The sequence below is a fragment of the Saccopteryx leptura genome, chromosome X (genome assembly GCF_036850995.1).
Source record: "Saccopteryx leptura isolate mSacLep1 chromosome X, mSacLep1_pri_phased_curated, whole genome shotgun sequence".
In the NCBI taxonomy this organism is placed as follows: Eukaryota; Metazoa; Chordata; class Mammalia; order Chiroptera; family Emballonuridae; genus Saccopteryx; species Saccopteryx leptura.
The window spans coordinates 12,890,158-12,907,141 of record NC_089516.1 but is presented as its reverse complement, the minus strand read 5'-3'; the positions used below and the strand labels follow the sequence as shown (position 1 = coordinate 12,907,141).

Genomic DNA, 16,984 nt, shown 5'->3' with positions numbered 1-16,984 from the left:
GCTCGGTCTTTCCTCTAACCAGCACTTCAGGACCTGCCGCACCCACGTGGCCTGTGACTTTGTCAGAAGTATACATTCTCAGCATTTTCCATCCCAGACCTAGGGAATCAGAAACTCTCGGGATGGCGCCCAGCATTGGGGTTCTAACAAGCCCTCTGGGGAACTCGGAGGCAGGCTGCTCAGACTGCCTTGTTGACAGCCCTCCTCTTCAAATTCAGATTCAGTTCACATTGGTTCAGGATTTACTATGCGAGTTATTATCTTGTAGATTTGAGTGGTCTGCTGATACAGGTAATGTTCCCATTTTATAGATGAGAAAACCGTGCCCAAGGATGTTACACAATTAACTAACTCAAGGTGATAGGGTTAAAAAGTGGCAGGTGGAGGTGGGATTTGAATTCGTATCTCCTGACTCCAAATCTAGGATTCTTTCCATTCTATCACATGAAGGAACCGAAAGAGACACACACTAGGTAATGTAAGGTATTTTTCCCCGCGGAGAAGTAAGGAAGGGGCCGGAGCCTCAAAGTGTGGAATAACAAAAGGCTTTATTGAGTACAGCGCATCCCGCCCTGCGAGGTTCCCTGGCCCCGAGGAAAGATGGAGGCCAAGGAAGTCACAAGGAGTGAACCTCGTGGGAGATATTTAAAGTGTCCCTCTAGGGAAGTCGAGCTAATATGACGTGGTGAAATCTCACTTGCTGGCAGATGGTCGCTTTTTTCCAAAGGGTTCCTGTGAAGCCTCTTTTGGCGCGCTTGGTTGTAGGCAGTCCTAGCCAAAGTTCGCAGGTCTGGGTTCCCCACGTGACCATCCCCCATTATCCACCAACCTTACAGGTAATACTGACCTATGTAAACCTCTAAGAAAAGTGAACCGAGCCGGTTTTGTTTTGATGTTTGAATCACCCCATTCTGACAACTTTGGGTTCTAGAAATCCCCTTACCATAGAGCTCAGTTACTGCCTCTTTTTTATCATCTTTCCAAAGGTGGTAACATAAAGTGATTTTGTTTTCTCTCAGTGTTGGCTTCATTTTTATAAGCCTACTCAATGGTTGAAAGGAATGAATCTCTAATAGTGGAATTTGGAGCCACTTAGTGGATTGTGGTTAGAGAGAGAGGTGTTTTTTCTAGAGGTAACTGAGCCATCTAAGAGTAGGTCTGGCTTTGGGTGTTCATTCCCTTCTATTTATGTCCCTAGATAGCTGCTTGGTGGTAAGGTTGGCCTGAAAAGTCTAGTGTTCTTTCTTGTCATTGGTCTCCTTAGGCGCTGCCTTGTGAGGTCCTTCTGACATGTAAGAATTCTCCCATAACCCACTTCATGCTAAATTTACTCTGGGGTGCAAGGTTTCAACACTTAAGTGAGGTCATTGTTTAAATATGTTAAATCCATACAATGAAATACCATTTGCCCCAGTCTTGAACAAATAGTCAAGATGTCAAATAGTCAAGATGTTCAAGTCCCTTAATGCCCCTCCCTTCTCTCAGACAGACTGTTGGGTTTGGCTGTCAGAATTTAGTGGGCCAGGGTTGTGAGGATGGGACAGTGCTAGGAAATGCACACTCATGATTGTAGAGTCTCAGCCAGAAACTAGAGCAAATTCAAGTCTGAGATTGTTTGTGAAAGATTCTACTTATTAATTTTTAGGGAGGAGGTGTAAGGTATTTTTCCCCGCCGAGGAAGAAGGAAGGGGTGTAGCCACAAAGTGTGGATAAGCCAAAGCTTTATTGAGTACAGAGCACTTCCCAGACGATGTTCCCTGGTCCGGGGGATACGGGCCAGGGAAGTCGCGCAGATGAAACCGCATGTGGGATATTTAAAGAGTCCCATCTAGGGTGGTCGAGCTAATATGACGTGGCAAAGTCTCACTGGCTGACAGTCGCTCTTTTTCCAAGGACTCCTAGGAAGTTTCTTTTGGTGCACATGAATGTGGGCAGCTCTAGCCAAGTTCCTGGGTCTGGTTTCTCACGTGACCTTTCCCCATTATCCACCAACCTTACAGGAGGGAGATAGAGAAAAAAAGAGAGAAAGGAGGGAGGTGAAAAGCAGGAAGTATCAACTCGTCGTAGTTGCTTCTCATATGTGCCTTGACTGGACAAACCCAGTGTTTTGAACCAGTGACCTCAGCATTCCAGGTCGATGCTTTATCCACTGCGCCACCACAGGTCAGGCCGCATCTGAGACTTGTAGGAGGAAAAACATTCCCTTCCTATTCTCAGGTTCCTGGAGAGGCCTGTCTCTTAGCAAAGTGTTATTCAGAGAGAAATCATGCAGAGGAGGCCAAGATGTGGAGAATGCTCAACTCATCCCTCCAGTGTAGACAAAGGACAGGTCCAGGCACCTCCGAAGTGACTTCTCTGTGTTACTGAGTGATAGGAGGGTGCCCTTTTCTGATCCTTACCTCACGGTTACTCAGTTACTGCCACTCTACATTAATTTGGCTTGCTTATTTCAGCCAGGAATAAAGAGCATCTTTTTGTTTTGGAGTCCGGCTAGGATGGGCCCAGTTTCGGGAGCACTGCAGGGGGTCTTTATAGGGGTGCAAGGGGATCATCATAGCTGTTGACCTTGCTTCAGCCTTCTCCGTGGGGAGGCAGGCAGAGGCTTTGGTATTTGCAGTCACTGGAACAGGGCGGGAGTGTTGAACTGGAACTCCTGCCCTGGCCAGATAGCTTGGTCGGTTAGACCCTGGTCGGCAAACTACAGCTCAGGAGCCACATGCGGCTCTTTGGCCCCTTGAGTGTGGCTCTTCCACAAAATACCACGTGAGGGTGCTACCTCGATAAGGAATGTACCTCCCTATATAGTTTAAACAAATCTTTTTTTTTTAATTTTTATTTTATTCATTTTAGAGAGGGGAGAGAGAGAGAGAGAGAGAGAGAGAGAGAGAGAGAGAGAGAGAGAGAGAGGGAGGAGAGAGAGACAGGGGGAAGGAGCTGGAAGCATCAACTCCCATATGTGCCCTGACCAGGCAAGCCCAGGGTTTTGAACCGGCGACCTCAGCATTTCAGGTCGACGCTTTATCCACTGCGCCACCACAGGCCAGGCCCTATATAGTTTAAGTTTAAGAAATTTGGCTCTCAAAAGAAATTTCAATAGTTGTACTATTGATATTTGGCTCTGTTGACTAATGAGTTTGCCAACCACTGGGTTAGAGCATGATCCCGAAGCACAGAGGTTGCCGGTCCAATCCTCGGTCCGGGCACATAGAGGAACAGATTAATGTTCCTGTCTCTCTCTCCCTTCTTCTCTCTTAAAGCAACAACAACAGCAGCAACAACAACCAAAGAATTGCAACTCCAGTGCCAGGGAAATACTTACCAGCCGGCAGGCCCAACTTTATGAAGGTGGCAATTGAGTTGATACAGGAGAATGTTTTGATTAATGCCCTGTTAAGGGAGAAGGCTGGTTGTTTTTTCTCTTCTGGCTAAAACTGTTTAGTTCTTCCTCTTCCCCTCCTTCCATTTAACTCGTGAGAATGCATAGATACTTTATTTTGTGGACAGAATGTTCCCTACTCTTGTTTTTCTTCAAGTTTGAAATGTGTAGGGTCATCCCTAGCAAACTGTTACAATGTAGAAAACAATGGATCCCCCTTTAAGAAATTCTAAGGTGAAAACAGGGCTTTGCAAAATAAATCTTATAGTTGTGTAGCACCCCAAAAATTAAACTTAAGACTATAAACTGCAGCCCTGGCCGGTTGGCTCAGTGGTAGAGCGTCGGCCTGGCGTGCAGAAGTCCTGGGTTTGATTCCCGGCCAGGGCACACAGGAGAGGCGCCCATCTGCTTCTCCACCCCTCCCCCTTTTCTTCCTCTCTGTCTCTCTCTTCCCCTCCCACAGCCAAGGCTCCATTGGAGCAAAAGATGGCCCGGGTGCTGGGGATGGCTCCTTGGCCTCAGCCCCAGGCGCTAGAGTGGCTCTGGTCGCAACAGAGTGACGCCCCGGATGGGCAGAGCATCGCCCCCTGGTGGGCATGCCGGGTGGATCCCGGTCTGGTGCATGTGGGAGTCTGTCTGACTGCCTCCCCGTTTCCAGCTTTAGAAAAATACAAAAAAAAATAAAAGACTATAAACTGCAAATTATATTTCATTTTAATTTAAATGTTCTCAAATCAAAATGTTTTATGCATTTCAACTAGAGAATGTCCAGTTGGTTCTAGAGCACAATTCCATTTCTACTGGGCGGGGCAAACCTGGACTTGAGACAGGCCTCAAGGAGTTACTGCTCGTCTAGCGTTGTTCCTAAACAAATCAGGGCCTGGCTGCAGCAGCCTCTTCCAGCGACGAGGTGTTGGGGCTGGGATCCCACAAGCTGAATTGGTCACTACCCAGCCACTGAGAAGGCGCTGGTGTGGCCGCGAGCGCGATGCCGGGTTTGGGACGTAGAACACAGAGCCCCACTTGGTGGCTCGCTGCTGGCACGCAGGCTGGTGTTAATTTTGCTCTTCCTTGCACCACCTGTACAGGAGCGGCTGGAGGCCATGCTACGCAGGTCCCTGGAACGCTCCCAGCAGCTGGAGATGAAGAAACTGTGCTCGCTGGTTGCAGTGCCCCAGGCCTTCGGGACCCGAGTACGAGAGGGTGAGTTTCGGGCTGTCTCTGCACTGCAGGGCCTCGGGGCAGGCGGGAGATCATCAGGGCTGCAGCCTGCTGGGTTTGGGGGATGCTTTGTACCAATCTGGATGTGATGTTTCAAACTGCCAAGCCTCCTGTGTACACGTTTCTTGTGAAGGGGATGTGTGCATTCTTTGTGCCAGCAAACAGCAGTTGATACATAGCTGGGCTGTGAGGCAGGGGATCTGTGCATTCTTTTTGCCAGCAAACAGCAGTTGATACATAGCTGGGCTGTGAGGCACAGCAAAAGAAAAGCCGAGAAAATGAAAGCAGAGTCTGGTTAACCAGATCCATGTGGCAGACCAGGGGACAATCTGATTTCAGGGAAGGTCATTGGCAGTGGGCTGAGTCACCGCTGCAGCATGACCCACAAAGGCTGAGCGAGCGGCAGCTACCCTCTAAAAAGCGGGAGAGGGGGCCCCCCTCGTTATTAGTTTTTGTGCCTCTTTAAGTTTTGTTTCAAGATGACTTATTTATTTCATTATTCAGTTGGTAGTCATTTTTACATTTTCCAGTCTTTAATGTATGCATTGTTAGTAGTCTGGGTGGCTTTCTCCTGTTCAGTGTCTTACTGTTTGTCATTCTAGTATACAGGTAATGTACAACTAGCTCTTTCTGAAAGCAGGCGGGTTTACATTTATATTACAGTTTCTTGATATTGCTGTATTGTGCATGTATCCTTTTGTCAGTGAATATATTTCGTTTTTCCTGGTTTTGAGAAATCAATTCATTTCAGTTATTCTTTCTAATTTCCTAAATAGAAACTAAATCAACTAGAAAGCGGGCCTTTTCCCTTTACCTCCTTTGCTCTGATTTTTGCCGTGTAGGTGAGTCAGAAAGCACGCCGCCCCCTCCTCTAGGTTTAGCAGCCAGCACCCTCCCTCCGGACGCGGGGACCGCCGCAGCCGCCGAGCCCGTCAACGGTATACCAGAGCGTCACCATGCTGTGGCACTTTGTGATGACTGTTCTGAGCACTCGCCTCCATCGCTGTCTGTCTCCAGTGCTTTCGCCATTGATTTCTTGGCCTGACCCCGTAGAACTTTTTTCTAGCGATGTGAATGACATGCTCGTATTTCTGTTCCTGTCATTGTGGAGCTGTGCATGCCTCACACCCCAGTGCCCTGGACACATTTCACCTTCGCTCACGAACGTCTGCCTTGAACACCAACCATGCCAGCGTTTGACTTTTGTGCATTCAGATCTTTCACACTCTCATTGCTCCTCATTTTTTTTTTGCATAAGTAGTATTGTGTTTTAGTACACTCCGGTTAGGCACGCAGAGTTCTGTGTGTTGTTGCAAGGATTTCTGCACAGGTGCTGGACAGGCGAGGGGGGGTAGCAGTGCAAACACTGAGCATCAGAACAAGGAGATTCATTGGCTCTGTTCTTTATCTCACCTCCCTGATAGGCTCTCTGCTTTGTGTATTGGCCTGGGAAACTCTTAGGGTCTAGATCAAGAACAAAATTAGCAAGACTTAGCTCCCTGGAAATTAAGAACACCAGGGCTGGGACCACATGTTAACATTCCTAACCATAAGCAATCATAGCCGTTGAAAAAGGGCTGTTGTGGCCTCATCTCCTGAGAAGAGAAAGAACCCAACAACTAAGGGTTGTTCTGCTTTAACTAGAGCTCCTTGCCTTACAAATGACCTCTCTCTCCAACCTGAGCATCGATAACCTTCATAAAAAGTCCAGTTTCAGCTCATGCAGATTCATTCAGACCATAGAACATTTTCTGGTGGTGATTTGTCCCTGAGTCCAGGCTCATGTTGTTTTCACGTGGTCTGAATATACTGAGTAAAAGCCCCTGGCCCCAAGGAAATAGTGATTTGCTGGTGGGGTGAGCATGGCTATAGTTGAACAGTTGAGTGAGGTTGGATGAAATGGAAGAGGACAGAGGCGAGAGGTGGAAGATCTTGCTTCAGACTGATGGCTGCTGTGGCCTGGGCGTTCCCAGATAGGCTTGGTGGGTAGGAGGACTCTGGGAGTAGCCTGCTGGGTCATGGTGGCTTAGAGAGCATGTGGATGAGGACAGAAGGAGCCCTGAGGTGTGTGTTTCTCAGTCTATGGTGGAATGGGTACCAATGTCTTTAATGAATTTCTCTGCAGCATGTGACAACAAGCATTCAATATCAACTGCGAATTTGCCAAAGCAGACAGAGCTTCCCATGACCAAGCGCCTGTCTACATCCACTGCAACAATACCTTATTCTCCAGACCGAGGCAAGTGAACGCGTACACCTGATCTTCTCAGTTTTTCTCTTTTCTAGTGTGAGCGTCTTAATGTTGGTCTTTGTGAGAGCCTTCTGCAGACACCTCCATTACGCTGACCTTGTGTTCTGACTGTGAGAGCCACGGGCCTCACTGACGAGACTTTGAACAGCGGCATTGCCCTTTAGAGCCAGGCCATGGTTGTATAAAGACAGGAGCGAATGCGTTTCTCCCCACATGCGAGAGACGGCTCCGTCTTCCACAGTGCGTGCAGTTCTCCTGCCCCGAGTTCATCGGAGAGTGGGCAGCGGTGACCGTTTGAAAAGTAACTGCCCAGTTGTTATTCATGTGCCACAATTGATTAGCCAGAAACAGCAGAATTGATGAGAAAGGTACATGGGAGACTTAGACATGTGAAAAAATGGGAATCTGCTACTACCTGTGGTTTATAGGCCTGTACAAACGGAAACTCAGAATCAGTATGCAGCCTTTATTTATTTATTTGTGTTTTTTTATTTTTTAATTTTTGAGAGAGAGAGAGACAGACAGACAGACAGGAAGGGAGAGAGATGAGAAGCATCAATTCTTCGGTGCGGCACCTTAGTTGTTCATTGATTGCTTTCTCATATGTGCCTTGACCGGGAGGCCACAGCAGAGCGAGTGACCTCTTGCTCAAGCTGGTGAGCCCGCGCTCAAGCCGGCGACCTCAGGGTTTCGAATCTGGGTCCTCAGCTTCCCAGGTTGATGCTATATCCACTGCGTGCCACCACTGGTCAGGCAATAAGAAGCCTTTAAAATGGGAAAAGGCTTGGTGGCCTTTTCTGGCATTCTGTTTTGAGGCGGGAGGTGATCTGTATAGGACATGTGCCAGTGCCAGAAACAAAATGGATATAAAACTGTCTGAGTGCCAGTGGAGGCTCAGATAAGTCATCAAAAGTCTGAACTGAGACCTTTCAGAGCATGTAGGTTAAAGAAAGTAGGGAAGTTCTCCAGGCATCAAACGTGTTTTTTTAAAGCATTACTGCAGAAGTGTTAGGCCAGTGGAATACTTACCATCAAGTCCTCCCCAAAGGGCCTACAGAAGGATGTTTTTGGTTTTAAAGAAGCCATGTGTCTTCCTGGGTGATTTTCAATGGCGTGGACCTTGCACCTGCAGCACAGAGGCCTGTCCTGTGTGGCAGAGATCCACCCATGTCAGTGTGGCTGATCTCTGATGTAGCTCACGGGTAAGCCCTGGAACCCTTGAATTAATCAAGAGCTGGATGAGAAAACACCTACATGTCCTTTACTCTGTGTAACTATTCCATCAGTGTCTTCCATATATTTTCATGAATTCCCATGGTTACAAATTGATATTAAATTTATATTTGCTTTGATTAGTATGTAAAGATATCAGTAGGTTATTATATTTAATTTGCAGCTAACCTATCTGTGAATTAAAAATTGAAAATTAATTCCCAAGCTATTTATTGGCTACTGCATACCCTCAAAATACAAAGTAATGGAAAACTTAATCCGTTACCTTATAATACGTTCCAAAACCATCAGAATGACATTTCAGTCACTGAATTTTGGCCTATGAATATCATTGCTTCCATTAAAGCTAATAATCAGTTAGCTCTTTTTATACTTTAATTTTGGCCTTCTTTACACGGAGAAAATATAAAAGGGTGCATATTTACACACTAACAGAATCAGTATATTATGAACTATTTCTTAACAGAAGACCTAAAACAAGGGTTTTGTAGAAGTAATCTTATTTTCAATATTAGCTCTACTTGGTCAGTAAGTGGTTTCTTCAGTCCATATTACATCATGGGAGATGGGCTCATTGTCTTAGAGTGACACAGGTAATACTGTAACAGCATATTGAATGAATTTCGACAGCCCAAGAGAACGCACTCTTTCACGCTCTGACCCACCGTTTGTTTTCTTTTACTGTGACAAACCCTGAAGCCATCCTGTGCTAGAATCCTTTTCTTTTCCGCGCTTGTTCCACCACCCCAGAGTTAATTTGCATCATGCAACTGTGTTGTTTTAAACATTTTCTTTTGTTTTAAGTTTGCTTTTTAAAAATTTTATTTGATTCCATTCCTCAGCTCATCGCATACATATCTCTCCTGAGGAACACTTTATTGTTACACGACTGTTGGCACCCACACAGGCTTCTTTAGCAAGGAGCAAGACTAACCTTGCTGTTCCCGGCCAGGCCAGTGGCTCAGGTAAAGGAGGCCAAGCTGGTAACGCTAAGGAAAATGCTAGAAGTGGTGATGGTTAGCCTATAAGTTATTCCTGAATGTTTGTATTTTGCTTCACTTTTGCTGACTTCGTGAAATGTCTTCAACAGTTAGTAACATTTTCTATCTACCAGTGTTTTGCTATTGCTATGTTTCTTTTCTTGTGTTACAAAGGTGATTGAATTATTTCATTCATTAAGGGTGTGTGAGTTGGGGAAAAACTCCATTTCATGAGCTATGGAGGGTAGTAGACTTTTAAAGAGATGGTTTGACAAAGTAGCCTTTAAACCACAGTCTCTAGTCTCATAATCAACTTCTTACCACTTTGGGTAAGTTAGTTAACCTCGCTAAGTAAGCCTCTGGTTCCTCATCTATAAATGGAGTTATTTTAAGTTGTCATGAGGATTAAATGAGATAGCACGATGCTTGGCGTAGATCGAGAGCTTAACAAATAGCTACTCAGGGCTGCTCCATGGACCTGCAGCATCCACCACCCGGGAGCTGGTTAGACGGCAGGCTTTCTGGACCCACCCGACTAGCACACTGTAGTCTGAGAAACACTGGGCCTTACCATCAAAGCCCTTCCTTGCCCAGAGTGGATCACATCACCATGGCAAGATTAATGAGGGCTAGTATCCTCTGCTTGCACATGGGCAACAGTGTGTCCACATCAGGGCGGGTCTGGTCTCAGCTCCCAAGATAGTGTATTCAGTGAGATGACATATGACATGTAATTCTCAACCTAGTTCTAGCTGTTTCCGTGTAGTTGTACTGTTTCTGCAAAGAAGCTAGGCGAATGGCCAGTAAGCACATGGCATGATCCTCACCATAGTCATTCGTTAGGGAAATGCTCATCAAAATCACAGTGAGATGCTACTTTACATTTTACTAGGATGGCTAAAATCCAAAAATGAAAATAATAACTGTTGGTGAGGGTGCAGAGAAATGGTAACCTTTATACATTGCAGGTGGGAATGGAAAGTAGTGCAGTCACTTTAGATAATGGCCTGGCACTCCATCAAATACAGAGTTACCCTATGACCCAGCAATTCTACTTTTAGGTATAGAGCCAAGGAAGTTGAAAACTTACGTTCACACCAAAACTTGTACACAAGAGTTCTTAGCAGCATTTTTCATTATAGCCACAAAGTGTAAACAATACAAATGTTCAACAGATGAATTAATAAAGTTGTATGGCTATAAAGTGGAATATTATTCAGCTATAAAAAGGAATGAATTGCTGATTCATACTACATGATGAACCTTGAAAATATTATGCTAAGTAAAAGAAGCCACACACAGTGCCACAAATTGTATGATTCCATTTATATGGTATGTCTGGAATAGGCAAGTCCAGAGAGACACTAAATTAGCATTTGCTAGGGAGGGGAGAAGGAGGCAGAGGAACGTGAATACTTAATGAGTACAGGGCTTCTTTTCAGTGTGTTGAAAATGTTCTGGAATTAGACTGTAGTTATGGTTGCACAACCTTGTTAATACACTAGAAACATGACATTTTAAAAGGATGAATTTTATGGTATGTGAATTATATCACAAACAAATAAAAAATTTCTTCTCAAAATGGAAGTATTCCCATTTTGAGAAGAAGAATGTGTCTGAGGGTCCCTAAGACCACGCCCAGGGTCCGTGATTGTCTAGGAGGCCTCACAGCTATGATTTGTTATGGGGAAAGGCTAGAGCGCAAACTCAGCCAAGTGAAGAGATGCGTGGGGCGAAGCCTGGGGGTGACTAGGTCGAAGCTTCCCAGGTCCTCTCCCAGGGTAGTGACACAGGGCACGTTCTCTCAGCAGTGAGTTCTGAGGTGTGTGAAATGCTGCCGACCAGAAAAGCGCATGAAAGACTCAGTGCCTACAGGTTTTATTGGGAGCTGGTCACGTAGGCACCCCCTGCCAGGCACACACCCAAATCCCAGACTCAGAAGGAAAGCGGGAGCAGTCATGTTTGTACACACAGCTTAGGTACAGCGAGCTTCTTTTCACTTAATGGGAAGAACCCTCCTGAAATCTAGGTTCCCAACCAAGGGCCAGCCTTGTGAGCAATTCTTTCCAAAGGCACGCATCAGGCTTGCTATGTTAACTTTTTCTGCACAAGGAACTTGACATTTAGAGATGTTAAGTAACCTGCCCAAGGTGATCCAGCTATTAGGGGACAGTGTTAGGTCTGTCTGGCTCCAACGCCCACATTTCGAACTCCTGAGACTGGCCTCTTGAACATTGAGTGTAGGAGCCTTTTAAGATAAGAGTCCTTTCTGTGCACATGAGAAAAAGTATGGTGGTATTTTGAGATCATGGATTGCCCGTGCCGCATTTTAATAGAAATATGTTCTTTCCCCCTCCTTGCTCGCTCTACTTTTTCTGTCTGTGCCCCTGTCTCTCTGGCCGTTACGCTGTATAACTCTCTAGTCTTTCATACCTGTCCTCGTGTAGCCGCTGCCAGTTCTCTTCAAAGCTCCTACAAGTCTTCACCCACTCGGATTGCTAAGAAGATCGCTGCAATCATATCCAGCGAAGAGGATGGGAAAGGAACCCGTGCAGCAGCGGATCCTTCTCAGGTACGTTTCTACACGCATTTGCCATCGGGGCCGGTTGAACTGACGGGGCAATTACTCCCTGTGCTCCACCTGGGCCTTCGTTCTATCATTGTTGAGGGGCGGACTTGCTTTAAAATTTCACCCAACCTTTGAAAATTATGTAACTTTTTGTACCCTCCTAAATCTTTTTTTTTTTCTTTTTTTTTTTTTTTTCTTTTTTCTTTTTTTTTTTTTCTCATTTTTCTGAAGCTGGAAACAGGGAGAGACAGTCAGACAGACTCCCGCATGTACCCGACCGGGATCCACCCGGCACGCCCACCAGGGGGCGACGCTCTGCCCACCAGGGGGCGATGCTCTGCCCATCCTGGGCGTCGCCATGTTGCGACCAGAGCCACTCTAGCGCCTGAGGCAGAGGCCACAGAGCCATCCCCAGTGCCCGGGCCATCTTTGCTCCAATGGAGCCTTGGCTGCGGGAGGGGAAGAGAGAGACAGAGAGGAAAGCGCGGCGGAGGGGTGGAGAAGCAAATGGGCGCTTCTCCTGTGTGCCCTGGCTGGGAATCGAACCCGGGTCCTCCGCACGCTAGGCCGACGCTCTACCGCTGAGCCAACCGGCCAGGGCACCCTCCTAAATCTTAGTGCCTTGGAGCAAATTCCTCAAGACTTTGTCCCCTGTGCAGCCTGCCCTCCAAAGGACAGGAGTCAGAGGGAATGTTCTGAGCATCCCTCACTCCGCTTCTTTAGGGGGGTCTGAAGCTGGCCAGCCTTGCCTCGCCCCGCAGCCAGAACTGAGGTTCTCGGCCAGCCTTCATTCACAACACTGGCCTTGGAACATTTCTCCTGTCTTACTGATACCATCAGCAAAACAGATGTTGAGCAGATACCGCCAATGAAGCGTATTTATTTAGAAAGTCTACACACTACACTACCTGGCTGGCTCACTCGCATGGCTCTTGGCGGGGGCCTCAGCTCCTTACTGCGTGGACTCCTCTGGAGAGCTGCTCGACTATCCAAATGGGGGCACCGGGCTTCCCTCAGAGCAAGGGGGCTGGGGGGGGGGTGCTGGAGCGCGTTTATGAGCCAGCCTCAGATGTTAGGCACCGTCACTTCTGTCGCATGCTGTGCGTCAGAAGCAAGTCACTGAGACCAGCCCGCGGTCAGGCAGACGGGACTTGAGCTCCACCTGTTGAAGCCAGAACACCCAGTAATGTGTGCACTTAACTTTAAAACCACCACCTTACTGTATTATTGGGCATTTGTTTTTATAATACCGTGTTTATTTTTTAAGTTCAGGGTGGCCCCGAGGTTCTCACATGAGAAGGGATGTTTTTACTGCAGGGTGGATAACTGTGGAAGGGGGCTAATATATGTGGGACCAATGAGGGTTCACTGCAGAGAAATGCAATAGGGAGAGAAGGGAAGCACCCTTGTGGAGCGCTGCTGCCGGCCAGGCACCCGGGCACTGAGGCCGGCCTGTGCCTCCAGCCTCCGGCAGGGGGCAGCCGCGGGGCAGACATAGAGGGGTGGGTGGGCTGCCAGGTGCACTGTTAGGGTCCACAACTCTCTGTCTTGGCTGTTATAACCACGTTTGCACCATCCTGCAGCTTTTCGTAGTGATTGTAGACCTTTGTACTCTTTCCAGTTTCTATAAATAGAGTGTGGTTAAAGTAGATTTGTAGTGTGAGTATGCAAAACAGTTTTATTCTTGTATTATTATTTATTAATTATATTATTTATTTGTATCCTTATTATTGTTGTTATTTCAGGTCCTTATGACTTATCTTTTTAGGTAGTGATGACTGACAAATTAACCTACTTTTGCCCACCCCTATATCCAGGACCATCATATGGTTCTGATGTTAGCTCTTTTTATTTATTTATTTTTATTTTATTTTAGTAGGGGGGGCAGAGAGACAGACTTCCACATGCACACCGACCGGAATCCACCCGACAAGCCCACTAAGGGGCGATACTCTGCCCCTCTGTGGCCGTTGCTCTGTTGCTCAGCAGCCAAGCTGTGTGTGTTTGTTTGGTGTCTATGCCATCCTCAGTGCCTGAGGCCAACTCGCTTGAACCAATCAAGCCATGACTGTAGGGAGGTGGGGGAGAGAAGTGAGAGAGGAAGGGGTGGAGAAGCAGATGGGTGCTTCTCCTATGTGCCCTGACCGGAAATCGAACCTGGGACATCCACACACCGGCTGATGCTGTACCACTGAGCCAGTCAGACATGGCAACTCTTCTTCTTTTTTTTTTTTTCTTCATTTTTCTGAAGCTGAAAACAGGGAGAGACAGTCAGACAGACTCCCACATGCGCCCGACCGGGATCCACCCGGCACGCCCACCAGGGGGCGATGTTCTGCCCATCCTGGGCGTCGCCATGTTGCGACCAGAGCCACTCTAGCGCCTGGGGCAGAGGCCACGGAGCCATCCCCAGCGCCTGGGCCATCTTTGCTCCAATGGAGCCTTGGCTGCGGGGGGGAAAGAGAGAGACAGAGAGGAAAGCGCGGTGGAGGGTGGAGAAGCAAATGGGCGCTTCTCCTGTGTGCTCTGGCCGGGAATCGAACCCGGGTCCTCCGCACGCTAGGCCGACGCTCTACCACTGAGCCAACCGGCCAGGGCGGCAACTCTTCTTAAGATAACATGGAGATGGAAATCTTTGCATTTTGAGCTGAATTTATTATTATTTTTAACTAAATCACCTAAATAGGATGGACACATGGTGCTTCTCTGCAAATATTGCCATTGTGGGAAGCACTATAGCTTCGGATGGATCTTCTGAAAGCAAGCTGTTCATCGCTTCATCTGTGGTATTTTTAGAATTGTCATTGTGGGTCATATCTGCTCTGTTCTGTGTCCCCTACAGGTAGAGAAGATGAAAAGAGAACTGCAAACTTACTCCAACGTGGGCCCTCTGCCCCCACTGAAAAGAACTGATTTTCCCAGAGGAGGCCTTTCTAAGAGGCCCTCTTCTCCTGTGGCGTCAAAGTGAGTATCGTCCGCTTTGTCACAGCTGGGTGACTAAAGCAGTTTGGTAGGGCTTGTGCAGTGCAGGGTGTACCTCTTCCCCCACGAGGTGTGGCCGGCCCTGAGAGGTAAGTAGGACGAATGCTGGACTGTGACTTACCTTCTTCTCTCTCTCAGTATCTTCTGGATAAACGATGGGTTCTTCAGGGGTCTGGTTGCCTGGTAAATATGGGACTCTCGGGGTCCTGGCCGGTTGGCTCAGTGGTAGAGCGTCGGCCTGGCGTGCAGGAGTCCCGGGTTTGATTCCCGGCCAGGGCACACAGGAGAGGTGCCCATCTGCTTCTCCACCCCTCCCCCTCTCCTTCTTCTCTGTCTCTCTCTTCCCCTCCTGCAGCCGAGGCTCCATTGGAGCAAAGTTGGCCTGGGCGCTGGGGATGGCTCTGTGGCCTCTGCCTCAGGCGCTAGAATGGCTCTGATTGCGGCAGAGTGACGCCCCAAGATGGGCAGAGCATCACCCCCTGGTGGGCATGCCGGGTGGCTCCTGGTTGGGCACATGCGGGAGTCTGTCTGACTGCCTCCCCGTTTCCAGCTTCGGAAAAAATACAAAAAATATATATATATATAGGACTCTCGGTTACCAAGATGGCCTGTTCAGCGTCTTCCATTTAGGTCTGTCAATTCCATTCTGCTTTTCTTGCATTCTCCTCTTTCCTTCAGCTGCATCTGGACTGAAGTGATTACATTGTGCTTGAGTCTATCTCATGAAAACAGTTATTATTATATTATATGATATTGATTGTATTATGTTATATTATATTATGTTATGTTATGTTATGTTATACTATATTATATTACTATAACTTTTCAGCCACCGTGAATAGTATGGTTATTTTTAATGAAACCCATATATATATATATATATATATATATATATATATATATTATTAAAAATAGAGTAAACTCACCAATGAAACTGTGCAACTGAAAAACAAATATACACTGTGTGGCTCTGTCTTAAGTCATTAAAATATTTTACTGATGGTAACTGACAAGAGTGACTCAATAATAACTCAGGCCAGCAGTAGAATGGAAACATCTTCAGTGATACTGAGAGAGAAAGAAATATTTTAATTTGGAAAAGTAGGAAACTTTTATATGAAGAGAATCATATACAACCTGTTTAGTACATCGGTTTTGCCCAGAGAACATAGGATAAACACAAATTTAATGAACACTTGGGAATTTCTTTAAAATATTTCAAGGTGACAGCAGCTCTCAAATTTCTAATTTGTTGGTGTCTAACAGTGACTTTCTCACTTTTATTATTTTGCTGAGAGATCACTGGTTTTTGGTAGGCTACCAATTCCTGCTATTGCTGTAGCTATCTTCCATAAGAAAAGCCTTCCATAGCACATTGCTAAATTGATAGCCTCTTGGAGTGTTAATTTTTTTTGTGTGTGTGAGAGAGAGACAGAGACAGGGACATTTAGGGACAGACAGGCAGGAAGGGAGAGAGATGAGAAGCATCATTTCTTTATTGTGGCTCCTTAGTCTCCTTAGTTGTTCATTGATTGCTTTCTCATATGTGCCTTGACCAGGGGGCTACAGCAGAGCAAGTGACCCCTTGCTCAAACCAGCGACCTTGGGCTTAAGCCAGCAACCCTGCACTCAAGCTGGTGAGCCCCTGCTCAAGCCAGAAACCTCAGGGTTTCAAACCTGGGTCCTCCGCATCCCAGTCCGATGCTCTATCCACTGAGCCACCACCTGGTCAGGCTTGGAGTGTTAATTTTTAAAGTCTGTTGCTTTGTTTCTGTGCTTGTATTGCCTGTCTTTGGTTGTGTTATTGTTCTCTTGCAAACTCTAAATCCATTAAGTAGGGCGTAAGTTCTCTTTGTCTTATTTCTGAGCCTTCCATTCACATGCCACTATCTGGTGATAGTTTGGGACATTGGCATTAACAGAGAGAAAAGCCTGTTCACACTGGGTTCTTTTCCCCTAATTTTCTCCCTCTTTGTCCAGGATATTGACTCGTGGTTAGTGAGTCAATGGATAGTGGCCAGCAAGTTTCTTCATCATCATTGTAAATTTCACTAAGGTGAACAAGGGATTGTTGCCCTCTATATAGAGAGAGAATTCAGTTTTTGGAAACAAGTTCTCAGTAGGCTCTGTGCTTTTTTTTCTTTATTCTACAAGGATAACCTTGTTTTAATAGTGCAGAATGGAAGACAGCATAAATATTCTCAGTAGGGAATTGGTAAACAAATTATAACGCATCCAAACAATGGAGTATTATACAGCCATGAAAGATTAGGAAGAACAATACGTAATTACGTGGAAAGATGATCAGGATATTGTTATAAAATGGTATATGGAACATAAATGGTATATGGAACATGGTTCTGTTTTTATCA

At 46.4% G+C, this 16,984-nt stretch overlaps 1 protein-coding gene across 7 annotated transcripts in view; it reads left to right on the top strand.

The window, feature by feature from the left end:
* The window catches only part of MAP7D2 (MAP7 domain containing 2), a 131,649-nt gene that overhangs the window by 76,997 nt on the left and 37,668 nt on the right, over positions 1 to 16,984 (top strand). For 4 of the 7 annotated variants that reach the window (XM_066357181.1, XM_066357186.1, XM_066357185.1 and 1 more), the window contains exons 4-9: positions 4,465 to 4,579; positions 5,440 to 5,535; positions 6,723 to 6,836; positions 8,924 to 9,046; positions 11,485 to 11,633; positions 14,473 to 14,594. In XM_066357181.1, coding sequence (XP_066213278.1) covers positions 4,465 to 4,579; positions 5,440 to 5,535; positions 6,723 to 6,836; positions 8,924 to 9,046; positions 11,485 to 11,633; positions 14,473 to 14,594 — 719 coding nt within the window. The remainder of the gene's footprint in view (positions 1 to 4,464; positions 4,580 to 5,439; positions 5,536 to 6,722; positions 6,837 to 8,923; positions 9,047 to 11,484; positions 11,634 to 14,472; positions 14,595 to 16,984) is intronic. The other 3 variants (XM_066357182.1, XM_066357187.1, XM_066357183.1) reach the window with 3 other exon arrangements.